The following is a 17,521-nucleotide window of genomic DNA, read 5'->3' as shown; positions in this document are numbered from 1 at the left end:
TTGTGACATTGTTTATTAAAAATTATGTTGTGTTCTTAGGGTAGGAGGTATAGTGTCTGAGTCCATTTGTGTAGAAGAGGGCAGATATCACATGCCAAGGTTGGCACATGGTAGCCTTCACCCACCGGGTTGGTAACTGTTGAGTGATAGAGGGAAATTTGGAAGAAAAAATGGAGGAATGTGGAACCAGGGTGCAAATACTGTACATACTGTACACATTTTTATTAATGAAAGAAGGCTTTAAGGTAACGAAAACACTTTTATTCATCATGAGGTCATTTCGAAAAACCCAAATAATTCACATTACAGCCAGCTGTTTTAAACTCAAATCTGTGAATAAGTTTAACACATTGAGCCAGTTCATCTTCCACCACGGACACTGTAAATGTTGTTCTCTCATCACCGCATCTTCAGAGATCGTTTCCCCATTTCTGTACGTATAAAAGCAAAAGCCGCTTAAATAGGGCTCAAGTGTGTTTCAGAAAGAGAAAAAAGTTACACATAATAAAGTAGAAAATTAGTCTAATTAATAAAAGATTACATGAGGAACATGGGGAAGGAAATAGATATAAATAAATAAAAAAAAACTCCCCAAGTGTAATTGATGCACAAACATTCATTTGGGAATTTGTGAAAACTAGGTTAGCATTATAATAATTAGGGAATAATACACTAAAGTGGGTGGGGTTATAAAGTAACAGTCAAGGACACGGCGATGTGATGTACAGTAACTTGACAGCATGTCAGTTATGCCATCACTACCCTATTAACACACATCCTGAATCGTCTTATACCACAGCAATTTGCCATTTATTACAATTGTATTGATTGATTTGTCATTGCGTTTAACGTTGTGGAATATCTGAGAAACAAGCGAACTCCTGTTAAACCAAGGAATTATAAAGCTCTCCATGCATCAGATCGTATCAATACACACGTTAAAACACGTTTATATAAAGCGTCCACCACGCAAGTGCCGGTGTGTGGCGTTACTATGGCAACCATAATGTATCTGAATGGCAGCAAGGGTTCCGTTCAGAGCTGCTGTTATTGAAAAATAATCAACACCTGCTGATTAATTAGACTGAAGGAATTCATCAGTACAATATTAAACGTGCAGCTAAGTCATCATCTCAAGAGGCCACGGGATATCAGCGTCCCATCTGTTTCATAAAATGAAGTTGCTTTTTATTATTTATATATTTTTTTTAACTCATCTTTCTATGAAATCATAATACGCCTCCTGTGGCTTGGACATTTTCCAGTGTCTCTTCCTTCCTCACTCAAAGGCAGTATGATCTCATTAACTGTCCATCAAAGACTAATCACTGAGGTCAAATGAGGTCATGACATATTCAGCAGGGTTTTTTTTTCCCCCTCTTCAGTGTAAACTTGAAAAGGTCGTCTTTCATCCTCTTTTCCCCTTCTTCTGTGCTCTCGCCTGTTGAAGGTTGACGTATATCGGATTGTTCTTTCTTTGGTTCCTCGTTGTCTTTTTCATCCTGTCATACACTCGTCCTTGGTCGTTAGTGTAAATATGCTACGTGGAGGAAAAACAGATTACGTTGGTTAATAATGGGAATGTTGTAATTAGTAATGGAAATGTAGTGAAAGTAGGAAATTCATGTGTTTAAAGCATAGATTTATGAAGACACACTAAATGGTCAACTGGAGGAAGCTGGAAAGGTTACAGATGTGGTGGTTATTGTATGTTGGATCTCATTTAGAAAGGTGGGGAGGTATAAGTTCATTAGTACATTTTCACAAGAGCATTTATATAAAGTCAGATGAGTTTCATAAATTACAAATGTACAGTAGGAAGTTTTGACTTGAAGAACAAATAAAAAAAAAAAAAAAACAGTTGCCAATTCAGAAAGAAAACAACTAATGTGATTTGAAATGACTGGAACTTGGTTAACTTGGTTTCAACACATTATTCGTCATCTTTGTGGAAGAAATGTGGAGGGAAAAAAAAAATCACAAATGGAGTTCACCTAAACACTTAAAAACCACAGCTATGTTTAATAGTGAAAGTAAGAGCTTTCTCTAAACGCACACAATGTAACTAAACAGCTACAGGATATGGATGTGAGAAAACCACTTGTTAGTGAAGCTAATCCGAATTTTCGTACAGTATGTGGATTACTAAACACATTAATGAATTAAATGATATTTATTTCTAAATTATGAAGCCACAGCTTAGAAAAATATACATGTTCTTATATATTCATTACAATATAAAGTATGTACACACTTTCTCTGATTCAATATTAATGACTGAAAGCAATCCAAATCACAGTCAAAATTAAGAACAATAAAAAAGATTAAGGAAGGATTAAGAAACGCCACTGTATGAGAGGAGAAATAAATAAGGCCTTGTTCAGACTGTAGGCAAATCTGATTCATTTCGCAAATCTGATCTGTCCACCCTGGCAAATCTGTTCAGACTGGCAGCCCAAATCTGACATACTGTCTAGCTGTCTGCATTGGTTGTCGTGGTAATAACACCCGAGGCTCTCACAGGCAGCACATTATTTCCCAATATATGGCTGTGTTGCTGCACATTCCCTCCAGCTTTCCCTGTACTGATGCATGCTATCAGACATTTCACTTCATCCTCTCTCTCTGTCCAGGGACTATTGTTCTCTATTTCTACACTGTAGTTAAGCCAGCCACTCATCCAGAAAAGATGGTTAATTTTTATCCACAGGGAGAATTCAAGGGCATGGCTTTTACGTACTTAGCAGTAATAGCAGCAAAAGCAGGAAAAAGACCCACATGAACTAATAAAGCATTTTTATATTTCCATCATCTCTATTTGCTTTCATCATTTTCCCACTCGCCCATGGATCCATGTCCGATATCATGTGATGGTGCAGACATACAAACTTCCGAATCAGGTTGCGGCTGACATAATGGACAGTTTGAAATCGGATTTCAGCAGGTAGAGCATCCAGACTGAGATTTGAATCTGATTTCAAACCAACTCTGAAAATGGTTCAGGTCGCCAAAACAAGGTTAGTGTGCTTGTGTGGGGTTTTTTGTTTTTTTTTGTTTTTATTTAACTGTTTAGACTATGTGAAAGCAATCTGATTTTAATTTGAATATGTTGAGACTAGCAGTCTGAAGAAGCCCTTCTTATCCAGATCCAGAGCTGTTTTAAACTTTAAATCAGATTTAAACAGATCCACACAATCACGTGGTAATGGCGCTATACTGTATGTTTACTGTATGCTGATCCAATATTCAGTATCGGTATTAGTCTGATACTGACCCAGAATGACTGGATCAGAATTTGTTGGGGGATTTTGTTGGGGGATTGCCATATCCAGCAGTCCCAAACTATCAAACAAATACTTACACTCCTAAGCGATGTGCTTTGAAGAGATGAGCAGCATGCATCACGTGAACAGTGATTGAGATCATCATGTCTGCAGTATGGCGTTATTTTAACCTTAAGCAATGAACAAGCTATTTGTTCATTCCTAAGAACATTGGTTTCTCTGTTTAAGCATGATGTTTTTTAGATGGCTAGGTTAAGCACAACACATCCTCCTTATCAAGAGAGAAGAAAAAGATGGTATTGGACAGTCAATACTACTGTCAGAGCAGCTGTTATACAAAATTAATCAACACCTTCAGTGCTGTGATATTATCACGGTGTGTCCTGGCCTGTTGTCTTGGGTGCCAATGGAACTGTAAATGAACCTCTTTCATATGGGATTCGGCTTCATTATCATTATGTTTAGACACAGCTATCTTCGGGTTATACTGTATGCCCAATGCATTCTGCCTAAGGAATGACTTTAAAACACGTACTAATACAAATATGAATCAAGGTGATGTATTGATGTGTCCCTCATAATGAATATTAATGATGTACAAATATCGTGATGCATCTTATACAGAATACAGTCGTATATGCGTACGTTCTTTTACTGTTCACAATGTAGCTATTAGTGCAGTCTTTATAAAGAAAGAAAAAAGGCAGTACTTTATTCCTTGACACTGTGCAAATTAAGTGAGATGTGGTTCTCTATTACGCTCAGTGAAGCAGAACAATTTGAGTGTTTTACCTGTCTTTTGGTGGTCGGTAACTGGGGCCTGTACTCCAGTCTCCTCACCTTCCTCCTGCAGAAAGAGCGAAAGCACATTAAAATAGATATTTAAAAGTGCACTCGATTATTTAGAATAAAGAGATTAAATGATTATACAATTTCTTCATATACAAACGCATGTTTTCATGGTCCGTTCTATTATCATAAATACCTCTTTTCACATAGAGTGCTTTTAAAGACCTTTACAGAGGTCAGAGGTTATTATTTTTTTTTTATCAATTACAGTCCTTGAATTGCTCCCTAGCAACGGGGTCAACCACACCCCCTCACTAAGATTGGTTTTTGTACTTTTCTTACTCAGAGTTGCTCTGGGAAATTTCCTAAATCACTTTTAGTCTAGGACTCCCAACTAGGACTTTTAGGCTAAGATAGGAGCTCTCTAAGAGAATTCTAAGAAACTTTGTGAATACGGGCCCTGGGGTCTGAGTTTGGAGGTGTGGACAAGAACTACTTTGTAAACACCACTCAGACTTTTTAAAATCGCACAAAAAGAATACACTTATGTGAGCCGTGCCTCACCAAAAAGAGCTTTCAGAGGATCTATGGTTAGGAATTGTTGGTTTACATAAATCTGGAAAGGGGCATCCAAAACAGTGGGCATCCAGTCAAAATGACCCAAAGAGCACAACAAAGACTCTTCAGTCAGGTCAAGGAACAATCTCGAGTGATAGCCAAAGATTCTAAGGCATCATTGGAACTGGCCGACATCTGTGTTCATAAGTCTACAGTACATAAAACATTGAAGAAGAAGGGTAAAACATGACAAACATACCACCACAGAGGAAGCCGCTGCTTACTAAAAAAACCAATGCTGCAGTTTGCAAACGAGCACATAGACACTCCACAGCAGTTTTGGTAAAAAGAAAATATTTGTGCACTGATGAAACTGAGATTAAACTAGTTGAAAAGAACATGCAGCACTACATCTTACATAAAAAGGGCACTGCATATCATCATGAAGACATCTACCCAACCGTAAAGAACGATGGCGGAAATGCGATGATTTGAGCCTGCTTTGCTGCATCAGAGCCTGTCCCGCTTGCAGTCATAGAGGGGAAGATGGATTCCCAAGCGTATCAAAAAATTCTTGATGTCTACACGGGACCAAGTCAAGAGTTTAGACCTTAACCCAGTAGAGATGCTATGGAATGACCTGAAGAGAGTCATACTTATGAGATGTCCAAAGATTATGACGGAGCTAAAGCAGGTCAGCCAGGAAGTGTGGGCTGAAATTCCTCTTGAACGATGTGCAGGTCTGATCCACAGATACAGGAAGTGCCCAGTTGCCAACAACAATCCTCAACCAGGTGTTTATTCCAAGGGTTCACCTTCTTGAGGTGTTCAATAACGACATGAAAGATCAGATTAAAAAATATATATATTTAAGGCATATTATATTTGTCAATGCCCTTGGCTTCGATGTAGATCAGATTATGACGAAAACCATGAAATTCCAAAAGGTTCACATACTTTTTCTTGCCACTGTAGTTATTGTTAGTTATACTGTCGATCAAAAGCATAGTGATTGTAGGTCGGTACAGTCCGCAGTACTGCAAAGAGAGGAAACCTCTGCAAAACTCTCATTCAAAATCAGTCACAGAAGCTCATATGATAATATTATATCATAGTAGTTTCTTAATCCCGAATCCCTCTCTAACCTCTGATTAAGGACACTATTTGTTGTGTGGAACAGGGTACTGTACACCGTACATAACACAGTCTTACACCATTTGGGATTCAACCCTGGAACCCAGGAAGTTCGCTGATATTCTAAAGCAGAAAAAGTGCACATAAAAATTTGATCTCTTATCAGGACTGTCCACCACCTCCAGGGTTTATTCTTCTTCCCTTTTGACTACCTGGTACCAGTAAGAATATAACATTTCTGTACTTTAACCGCTTTTAACTGTCAATCGCCAGCCCCGCCAGTCGCAGTAGAAGCAAAATGATTGGTTAAATAAACAAACGAATCATAGTCTGTTGATAATAAATGCCGTTTGTAGAACTGTTGTATAAAAGCAATATCACATTCAAGGTCCACATCACATCCGTGCTGATATTCATTACAACAGCATGACCATTCAGCACATAAAGGTCAAGGGAAAAATATTGTCTGTGCTTTTTACCATCTACAACCTGATGTGCATGTTCATACTGTAGCCACTGTAAATGCTTTTCTGTTCAATATGCTTAGAGAGAGTTCCTGTCATGTCAGACCAGCCTTCTGGACAACAAAATGCCTCTGCCTAAAGAAGCGCTGCACGCTAAATGTATCTGCATATCTAAGCTGCCATCTGATTGGCATTGATTATATTATCATCTCACGCTCACGAAAGTGGATGGGAGAAGAGATGTCTATAGTGCTTGCAGTAACATACCTGCTTCTCCACATAAATAAAAGTGCGACGCTCATCAGGACGAGTGCACCTGCTACTCCTCCTCCAGTGTAAATATACCACTTGTGCTGGACATCAATGAAACCTGAAATAAAAGCAGGCAGAGATGTTGGACTGTAATTTAGACCCAGTCATTCTTTCTCTCTCTCTCTCTCGTGTAAGGCTAAAGGCCATATTCAGAATTTGAGACCTAAATGTAAAGGTGCATAAGATAAGATTAGTCTTTTTTTCTTCCAAAATGGTGGATTTGACATTGAAATAAACACTGTCCCAGGAAATTGCAGTGGCTCATTGATAGAAGATAACAATAACATTACATATTGTATATATAGTACTTAATATATCTAACGTTAGTGTTAGCTAAGCCTTTCTCTCTCTCTCACACACACACACACACACACACTGACAGATTTCATTACACACTAATGAACTCAAAATGTTCTTCATTGCAGAACGCTGATGTTGACATGGCATGAGAGGATAGGGACAGGGCTTCAAGGTATTAGTCAATAGTTCAAACAACAACTGTCAGTCATTCCAGATTCATATGTCGATTGGCTCGGCTTATCATTTAACCCGAGGGGAAAAATGCAAGACTTTTTTTTTTTTTCATAATTCCTGAAAATTAGCAACATTCTCTTTAAGTATGTAATGCATGACTTCACAACGGTATTTTATCATTATCGTTTTTATACTTCACCCCATTCAAGCCACCATTCAATAAGAAAAAAATCAGGAAACAAATGATGGTTAAATTATTTATACTCATCACTGTATGAGGGTCATTCAAGTGAAACCGGGACTCGTGAAGAAATGTCTTGTGAATTAAGGCATAAAAAAAAAAAAAGAAGAAGATTGACTTCAAGCTTAATATGGTGATGAGACTCTTAGCTGCAGTAAAACATTCGAACGGTGCAAATGTTATAAAGAAGGACGTAGGTCCGTGAGTTATGATACAGGGACGGGGTGACTCGGGGTCCACGGCGTCTGTTTCCTGTGAACATTTAGCCAGTGGATCGTCTGATTGTTAAAAATTGGCGCATAACATGTGGAAGTATGGGGATCATTGACAAAAACCATTTGCACATTACAGGAGCTCGGCTGGGAGTTATTGCCACATCCCCTGGGAGTCCTGGGAGGCCAGTGTTTCAAAGGGGATGCAAGCAGTCCAATCATGGAGAAAACCTGATATCCAAGCACTAGTGAAATACTAAGAAATAAAGGTTTTTACCTATAACTGTGTTCTTTTATTTTGCGCAATTAGTCCCGGTTTGACTTGAACGTCCTTCATATTTATTTTATAAATATTTTTTCTTTGGCCACCATAAAGTGTTTTATGCTTTATACTTTAGCACAACTTTCACTAAGTTTCACTCACACTCTTGTTAGACTCATCATCCGAGGTCTGAATACATGACTGCATACATAAAACTCAACCTAAAGAACATACAGTACTAGCAACTAAAGTATAGCAGTTTATAGCAGGAGCTAATTAGTGAGAGTTTAGCATTGTACAAACTGCATCAAAATGCATACAAATCTTAAAAAGGTATGCTAATGCTGTATGCTAATGCTGTATGATACAGTGTTAACCACAAAACAGAAAAGAAAAAAAAGGATGTGACATAGCCTTGAGGCGAGCATGTGTTAATTTACACATCCAATTTGTATTAGTGCTAATATGGTAGCTATACGCTTCCTGCACTTAGCTTCATGCAACATTAGCGTTGTAGCTCCAATGCCAAAATGAAGATGGAAAACTCAGACACTCATCACTCAGCTGATGGACTACATTTGCCTTCATGTCATGGTACTGTGCAGTTGTAAACCTTTGGGACTGGAGAACATCCTGAGCAGGATAAGGCTGGTAGAAACCTCGGCATCCATGCTGAAGTTACAGCGATAAATCCCAGCGTCATCTCGGGTCACGCTGTTGAAACGGACCTCCATCACCATCTCGTCGGTGCAGTTCACCTTTACACCAGAAACAAACTGCTGCACGTCATCGTTCTTCCTACACACTGCTAACAGCCTGCCCGTCCCGTCCGCTCCCTCTATCCTCTCCAAGCTGACTTCGTCCACCAGGTCATTGTGACTACAGCTGATGGTCACGCCTTCGTTTTCAGAAACGTTAAGTGTAGTGTTGGGGTTCTGGGAGAAGGTGGGGGTGACTGCAGGGAAAAAAGAAACGACAAATATGTTAAAGATATTTTTCTTTACTACTGTACATATTTACAGAGGTTGTAATGCTTAATACTGGATTAGAGCTAGATAATCATTTACAGGATGATAATAATCCACCAGTGCATTCTAAAACCTGATTATGATATCACCCCCTAACCACAGACGTGAACAAACAATCTGACGTCACCTTTAGGTTTTCTAAAAAGCGGTTTTAAAGTTCATCGCCATCTTGGCAGGAACTGACTCTGCCAAAACCCTGGTTAATCCAACAGCTTCTTGGCAAATAGGCGGAACAAAGGGAGCCTGGCTGGGGGTTAGAACATGCAAACTGTACTTACCTGAGTCACAATAAGCTACTAGAGCTGTAGTTAAGCTACCTTTAGCTTAACTACAATGTTAAGATTTCTTTCCCTGGACCACTTTTGGTATGTCCTGACCAAACCAGGAACATCCCACAAGACCTGCACCATCACAATTTGGCTCTTGCAAAAAATTGTGGCTCCCATTTCTTGCCCACTTTTTTTCCTGCCAACTCATCAACTTCATGGTCAAAATGTTCCCTTGCTGCCGTATATATCCCATCCACTTCCAGCAACCATTGTAATATTGCAACACGTACAGTAATATTATGGCTGATCAGTGTAAAAATAAGTCCAAAATATGCAGATATAAATTTTGCTCATTTTGCTTATGAAATACCCTAAGCAATACCATAAATTAAATAAATAAATGTTACAGAACAGTGAAATTATTTTTCCCATATCCCAAGTAGGAAACTGGGGTCAGAGTGCAGGGTCAGCCAGATTAAGGGCCTTGCTCAAGGGCTCAACAGTCGCAGCTTGGCGGTGCTGGGGCTCGAACCCCCTACATTCCGATCGGTAACCCACAGCCTTAATCGTTTGAGCCACCGCGTGCTTTGTTACCCATAATCCATATTTAAAACCAGAAATCCAGATTATCATGATAAATGTTGTTAAAGTACTAAAATAACTTGATCAGGCATGAATGATGATAAATAATCAAAATATCTGAAGATCTGATTTTTTCTGGAAAACAAAATGATAAAATATTGTCTAATAAACACTAAAACAAGCAAAAACAAAATTAAATACCAAATGACCATGGCAAGATGATGATGATTCTCATTTGTTATACCTTGTTTTTTCACCAGTGTTTCTTTGCTCCATGACCCTTGAGGAAACGTCTGCATTGAACACTGATACACACCCTCGTCTTCTTCGGTAACGTTCGTTACTCTGATGCTGCCATCCATGGCCGATATATTGATGAACTCGACTCTACCGTCATAAGCAGAATTAAAATTGACGCCGTAATCGGGGTGATAAACAGCGAGGGGAGACGAATTAACTCCCTTAGTCCATGTCACCATGACCAGTTTACCAGTCCAGGGACATGTGCAGTTCAACAGCATCCCATTCTGAAGTGTCACCGTGCTGCTCGGGGACTTCAGCTGCTCCGAAACTGACAGGGACAAATACAGATAGATTAATGGTTATTTAATAAAATGTCTTTTAAACTGCAGACCTTTAACTAAGAGACATGAATACATATTCAAGTGATTATACTGTAAGTATTCATATATATATATATATATATATATATATATATATAAATGTAAAAATCCAAGTTGGAATATACATTAATAATTAAAGGTATACATACAGTATAATAAATACATTATATTGCCAAAAGTATTTGCGCGCCTGCCCTTACATGCATATTAACTTAAGTAACATCCAATTCTTAATCCATAGGGTTTAATATGATGCTGGCCCCGCCCCCTTTAAAGTTATAACAGCTTCAACTCTTCTGGATAGGATTTCCACAAGGTTTAGGAGGGAGTTTATGGGTAATTTTCCAGTCAAACACTGATGTTGGACTAGAAGCCGTGGGTCATCATATTAAACCCTATGGATTAAGTATTAGATGTTACTCATAAGGATGTGAAGGCAGGCGAGCGAATACATTTGGTAATATAGTGTACCCAGAGGTTCTGCTCAACAGTCACTTTATCCCAAATAAAAGGGCTTTCTGAATGTTGTTTTGCTATGGACACACCCAACACTTTCATGAACTCAGTTCCGTGTTCAAAACTGAAGCGTGTGGCAAAACATCTGCCAGGTTTGTTTATTCTTATTTTTAGAGTTAGAAATTGTAGTTTTTTGTGTGTGCAATTTGACATAAGTTTAAAAGTTGCACATAAATCTGACATATTTCTATCAGCCACATTATAATAGCCCAGATTGTGCTCTACATAAATAAGGGAAAATGTATTGGCTACTATACTGATAAAGATTTTAAATTTACACAAATTTAAGAAGAGCGCTGAATCACTGCAGGTCTTTAGAAAGGCCTCAGACCTCTAAGGGTTAATTACTACATATACATACAGTACTAACTTACAAAAATGACAAAATACGATTGAATTTATATATATATATATATATATATATCAATTACACAGGATTTACAGAATGTGCAAAATGTGATTGTAAACCAAGAGTTTTGGGGAATATTAACAATGTATCAATTTATCAGACATTTCAAAATATATTTTGATGACAACTAAGTAATATAGTGAGGGAAATAAGTATTTGATCCCCTACAGATTTTCTAAGTTTGCCCACTTACAAAGATATGAATTGTCTATAATTATTATTATAGGTTTATGGTAAAGGATTGAACGAAATATCAACCAAAAATCCAGAAAAAGCACATGATACAAATGTTATGAATTAAGTTGCATTTCAATGAGGGAAATAAGTATTTGATCCCCAAGCAACCAACAGTAATTCTGCCTCTCACAGACTGGTTATGTGCTCTTGTGGTACACATATTAATTTAAGACCTAACAACAATGTGGTATGTGTATAAAAGCTACCTGTCCACAAAATCTCTATCGTCCATTAAAACCTCACCACATTCGGCAAGACCAAAGAGCTTTCGAAGCAAGTCAGGAACAAGATTTTAGACCCGCACAAGGCTGGAATGGGCCACAAGACCATCAGCTAGAAGCTTGGTGAGAAGGAGACAACTGCTGGAGCGATTATTTACAAATGGAGAAATACAAAGTAACCATTAATGGCCCTATATGCAAGATTTCATCTCATGGAGTAAGAATAATCATGAGAAAAATGGGAGACCAGCCCAGGACTACACGGGAGGAGCTTGTGAGTGATCTCAAGGCAGTTGGGAGCACAGTCACCAACCAAACCATAGGTAACACAATACGCATGCATGGATTAAAATCCTTCAGCGCAGCAAGGCTTCCCCTCCTCAAGAAGACACATGTACAGTCCAGTCTGAGGTTTACCAATGAACAGAGAAAGATTGGGATGAACTGCTGTGGTCAGATGAGACCAAAATTTAGCTCTTTGTCATCAACTTGACTTGCTGTTTTTGGAGGAAGGAAAATGCTAACTATGACACTAAGAACACCACAGTCCCTACAGTCAAGCACGGAGGTGGAAACATTATGCTTTGGGTCTGTTTCTCTGCTGAAGGTACAGATTGACTTTGCTGCATTGAGGGGCCAATGGATGAGGCCATGTGTTGTAAAAATTTGGATGAGAACCCCCTGAAGATGGGTCGTGGATGGGTCTTCCAGCATGAAAATGACCCCAAACATACTGCCAAGGGAACTTAGGAGTGGCTCAAGAATAAGCACATTAAGGTCATGGAGTGGTCTAGCTAGTATTAATCCAATAGGAAATTCACGGGGAGAGCTGTAACTTCGAGTTGCCAAGCAACAGGCAAGAAACCTTAAACATTTTGAGGAAATCTGTAAGAATAGTGGATCAAAATGCATCCCAAGATGCTTTCCAGCAAGGGTTTCTCTACCAAGTACTAAGTCATGTTTTGTTTGGGGATCAAATATTTATTTCCCTCATTTAAATGCAACTTAATTCATAACATTTGTATCGTGTGCTTTTTCTGGATTTTTAGTTGATATTCTGTCTCAATCCTTTACCATAAACCTATGATAAAAATTATAGAACCTTTCTTTTTTTCGTAAGTGGGCAAACTTAGAAAATCTGTAGGGGATCAAATACTTATTTCCCCCACTGTAGATTTCATTAAATTTCTGTAAAAAAAAAAAAAATCTTTATAAGGAACAGAAATTTGACTTGCAAAACAGCTAAATGAAAAAAACTTTTTTTTTTGTTATATTTGTTGGAGGCACTGAATCCACCCCATCACAAATATAGACCTGCTAATATATCAAGCGGTTGTTTTAAAAGTAACATTCAGATCAACCTTTGTACACAACATTATGTATACCCCTGCATGGTTGAATAAGAGGGTATGAATTACTTTTCTTACAAAAGCAGCTTTAAGCACAGGTCAGGCTATAACATAAATGAAAGGTTTATACACTGCCTGGCGAAAATAAATAAATAAATAAATAAGCCCAATTCATTATACTGCATCAAGTAAAGAAGACAACTAAACATATTTCAATTTACTGGAAATTAAGGGTTAAAAACCTTTTTAACAAAAACCTGAAGGGATATTGCTGAACTGTCAGCTTTGTGGAAGAAACGTGGTCGGAAAAAAAAATCACTTACATGGAAATCAATTAAACACTTGGTAAAGTTGCGTGGTTAAAAGAAAAAAATCAACAGTAAAAACAATAGTTATGTTTAAAAATGAAAGTGAGAACATTTCCATATTGTGTGCTCTACATTTTGACATTTTTACCATTTTCTTTCTTTTTTTTTTATTATGACCATTAAAATACACTGCCAGGCAGTGGAAAAAAAGAGGAATAATAGTTGTGATGTGTCATTTCATATTGACATACAAATTATCATAATTAGAAAATGACTGGTATAAGATGAATAACAAATGTGGTATGTGCTGTTATAGAAATCAGTTTTTGGACAGCACGTCCTGACGCATGTTATTGTGTACTAATACTAGTGGTGTAGTGTGTGTGTGTGTGTGTATAATATGTATATATATATATACATATATATATTTATGTGTATATATGTGTGTGTACTGTATATATATATATATATAAAAGTGTGTTATATATACCCTATTATTATTATTATTATTATTATTATTATTTCAATACTTTCTTACTTAAAAAAAAAAAAACTGTACATGGAAAATAGAAAAATAGGAAATAAATTAAAACATCTGTTGTTTTCATTCAAAACAATAGCCAAAAGTTCCTTGCTTTATTGTAAGTTTTCCATAACTTCTTCACTGTTCTGTAAGTGTTCCATGACCTCTATAATAGATACAGTATATAGAAGATGGATGGAACCCAAAATGTAATATTAACCTCCCTTTTTATAGCTCACCTTAAAAACATTGTGATTTGTGATTTAAAAAGAGTCAGATGATCGGAATCATCCAGATTCAAGCATCACACAAACCAAGTTATGTGAACCTTTGCCCAACTTATTACTCTTACTACTATACATCACTATACATTTTAGTGACATAGGTCACTGTGTGGCTTAACACACAAATTATTTTCTACCAAGCTGGCTTCAACATCTTGAACGTGGTTTAATGACTTCTGTCACACATCATTCTGACGGAGTAGACAAACAGTAAGGTGATGTGACATTAGCAGGTAAACCGGAATTTAGAACATGTCTAAACAGAAAGGAAACTCGGCTACTGAGAAAATGCCAGTACTGCTGATGTGATCAAAAAAACATTAAAAAAACAGTACCCCCTACCTTCGGTGACACTCATCCACCATCATCCCAAGCAAATCAACCTGCAATCTTATACTGTTATTGCTCTTGCACTCACCCTAGACTAACCTGTTGGTTCCACAAAGCTGATTGAATTCTGTATTCAATCTACATTGGAATGGATTTTCTTGGATTCCTTTTTAATATAGTCAAAAGGAAAAAAATAAAACATATAGAAGGCATCATGTTATAGGAAAACAATAAAACAACAGTAAGCCGACTTTTATTAACAAAATTATTATTATTTGTGAAAGGCGTGGAAAGTACTAAATACCCAGAAGGCCTCTGAGAAGAAAACTAGAAAAAAAAAACTAGAAGAAATAATAATACTAATAACATTTACTCCTTTTAATTTTATTGTATAGCTGTTTACTTATAACTAATGATAATCAAAAAAAAGTATGCGAAGTGAGACCCAAGAACAACCCGTACACACAGAGAGCAAGAAATAAGGAACTTTAAAGCAGGCAGATCATAATGGAAAAGTGCAGAAATAACTTTCAGTTCCGTTTTTTCTGGACACGCAGCACAGATAGCCAGACTTCCCGTTTTAAAGCTAAAAAACAAAGGGATCAATAGTTAATAATTAAATCCATTACTATCCCTTACTACACTTTATATTATACTACATACCCAAAAATTATCAGTGAAGATTGTAACTTTTTGAATATTAATGAATTCATTAATATAACTATAATTACTAATCCATAATGTATAAGTATATTATCAAACGTCAATGTTTAAAATTATATAGGTTAATAATTGAAATATGTTTTAAGAAGAATAGGATTATTTTATGAATCAGATTATTAATGATCAGTCTTTTAAATAAATTTTTTTTTATAATTATTATGCAATAAAAACAATATTTAAAATAACAAAACCTAATGCAATCAAGCGTTGACAAAATTAATCATATAGACCCTAACTGTACTTAAGTCCAATAATTATTCTTTATAATTTAAAGATCATAAAAAGAATTAATAAATAAAGTATAATAAAAATAAAAATAAACCAATAAACTATTTCAATAACTTTAAGGAAAGTTCTTGAATAGGAATAGGAAAATATGAATAAGATTATTATGCATCTTAGAAAAAGCTTAAAACTTTTTCCGACAAAAACCCAAGTCTTCACCAGCAGTGGTCAATAGTCTGGTTAAAACAGGAACAAACCAAACTTAATTAAATTAAAACAATATCTTTTAGGCTGACCCAGACATGAATAAATATGAGATGAGAGGGAAAAAATTACATAATGCGGAGGTGCCACATCAATCTGACCTGAACAAAAGTAGCTTACATCTAATGAATATTAAGTAACTATTTGACTTACAGTAAGGAGGGGCAAAAAATGATGGAATTGCTAAGTGAAGGTATACTGTATAAACCATGTAAAATTAGGGAAGTGAGGGGATCTTGCAGAATTTTTGTGGGGTGTCTGTTGTCCTCTGGCTGGCCAGTCCATTTACTTTTGGTTGCAATAAACATTTTTGCTCCTTTAATACTCAGGTAGTTGTTGGGTTTGTGTTTAGAAAATTGGTACGAATTGGCATAGTTCACAACAGATTTGCCATGACAAAGGGCAATTTGCTAATTGATAACTTTTTTAATATATATTGATGGACAAATCATTCCCTTAGTTACAGTTTATATACATGTATATATTTTTTAAACATTGAACAAAGATTATTTTTTGTTGTTGCATGTTTAATAAGAGGTGTAAATATGTGTTCTCTCTCTCAAAGCTGTTTCCCCCACAGTAATGCTATAAATTTAAATATGTAAAGTTGTTTGAGTAAAATTGAGTACAAGTTTTTATGTTCAAGTTTAAAGTGTTCAATAAGGTATTGAATATCAGATTGATACCAGATAGATAGCTAAACACATAGCTAAACACTCAATGTAATACCCATACACAAATGTAATACCCATACACAAATGTAATACCCATACACAAAAGAGGTAACCAATTAAATAAATGACATTGCTATAAAATATACTAATAAATTGGCCTGGAAAATTCCTTAATAACAAATCTATGTTGATATGGGTAAATGTTACGTTATGGATATATTAAAATGTATAATAATTTTTTTTGTATATTAAGTTTAAAAATGTAGCAGACTTAATTCTTAGACTTACAATTTTTAGAAAAAAATGTGAATAGGTTAAGACATTGTGATTAGCATGTGGTGCAATAATAAATCTTTAGCAAGTGAGTTACAGTAGTGGGCAGTTTGTTGAGAACATTTTATTAAAAACATACTGAATTTACCATTTAAAATAACATGAATATAAAGAGAGAGACAAAAAAATACAATTAAGCTAATGAGTTATTGTACTAAAGAAATCTAGTTCACTTTAGTAATACATGTAGAACTTCCAGCATTCTCTGTAGGTATTATGTATTTTTATTTATTTAACTATTGATTGATACCACACCACATTTTTTTCGTATAAATATATATCGTTAAAATTAAATCAGCAGTACAGTACCTTTGAGAAAAGAGAGAGAAATTAGAAGTGCCACGAAGTACCAGTTATCCTTTTGTACAGCCTCCATCGTCACAGTCTGAGTGAAAATGAATGCAGCATTGACGGGGGAGACACGAAAAGCACGACTTCCTGTTCAGAGACACTCAAGAGCAACTCAGAATTCAAGGAGGCCGATTGACTTTCACTATAACTGAAACTTAACCATTTATTGTTCTTTTTAACCTGGTTTAAAATCTTTACTCATAGTGAAACATTGAAACCACACTGACTGTAAGAGACAGACAAAAGAACATGAAATGAAAGTATTTATAATTATTAAAAAATAATAATAATCTTTTTTTATGTGAAGAAAACATAGCTAGAATATACTATGTGCAGTGAAGCTCAAGTTGTTAAAGTCTAAAATTTTACCTTAATATACCTTTCAACACTGAATTTAAAAAGGTAATACCAACTCATAAACTTAGAAAGATCTCCCCAACCACAAGTTCAACAAGTAATGACAAATCAACAGTAAACAGAGTAGTGCGTCTTATACTTTACCTAAATAAGTTATACAAATAATTCATTTAGACAAAATTAAA

The 17,521-nt window shown here is 36.1% G+C and overlaps 1 protein-coding gene across 2 annotated transcripts; it reads right to left on the bottom strand.

The window, feature by feature from the left end:
- Positions 1 to 280: 280 nt before the first annotated feature.
- cd226 (CD226 molecule) lies at positions 281 to 17,079 on the bottom strand. 2 transcript variants are annotated; one of them, XM_053488336.1, is made up of 6 exons: positions 16,938 to 17,079; positions 9,854 to 10,180; positions 8,344 to 8,685; positions 6,497 to 6,599; positions 4,077 to 4,131; positions 281 to 1,540 (listed from the first exon to the last, which is right to left on the bottom strand). In XM_053488336.1, the coding sequence occupies exons 1-6, from the start codon at positions 17,002 to 17,004 to the stop codon at positions 1,409 to 1,411; spliced, it is 1,026 nt and encodes a 341-aa protein (XP_053344311.1). In that variant the 5' UTR covers positions 17,005 to 17,079; the 3' UTR covers positions 281 to 1,408. The 2 variants fall into 2 exon arrangements, with proteins under 2 accessions (XP_053344311.1, XP_053344312.1); XM_053488337.1 differs by having other exon boundaries at positions 281 to 431.
- Between the last annotated feature and the right edge of the window lie 442 nt (positions 17,080 to 17,521).

This window comes from Clarias gariepinus, chromosome 26, assembly GCF_024256425.1.
Source record: "Clarias gariepinus isolate MV-2021 ecotype Netherlands chromosome 26, CGAR_prim_01v2, whole genome shotgun sequence".
NCBI lineage: Eukaryota > Metazoa > Chordata > Actinopteri > Siluriformes > Clariidae > Clarias > Clarias gariepinus.
The sequence above is the reverse complement of the archived record's forward strand: the minus strand, read 5'-3'. Positions and strand labels throughout refer to the sequence as shown.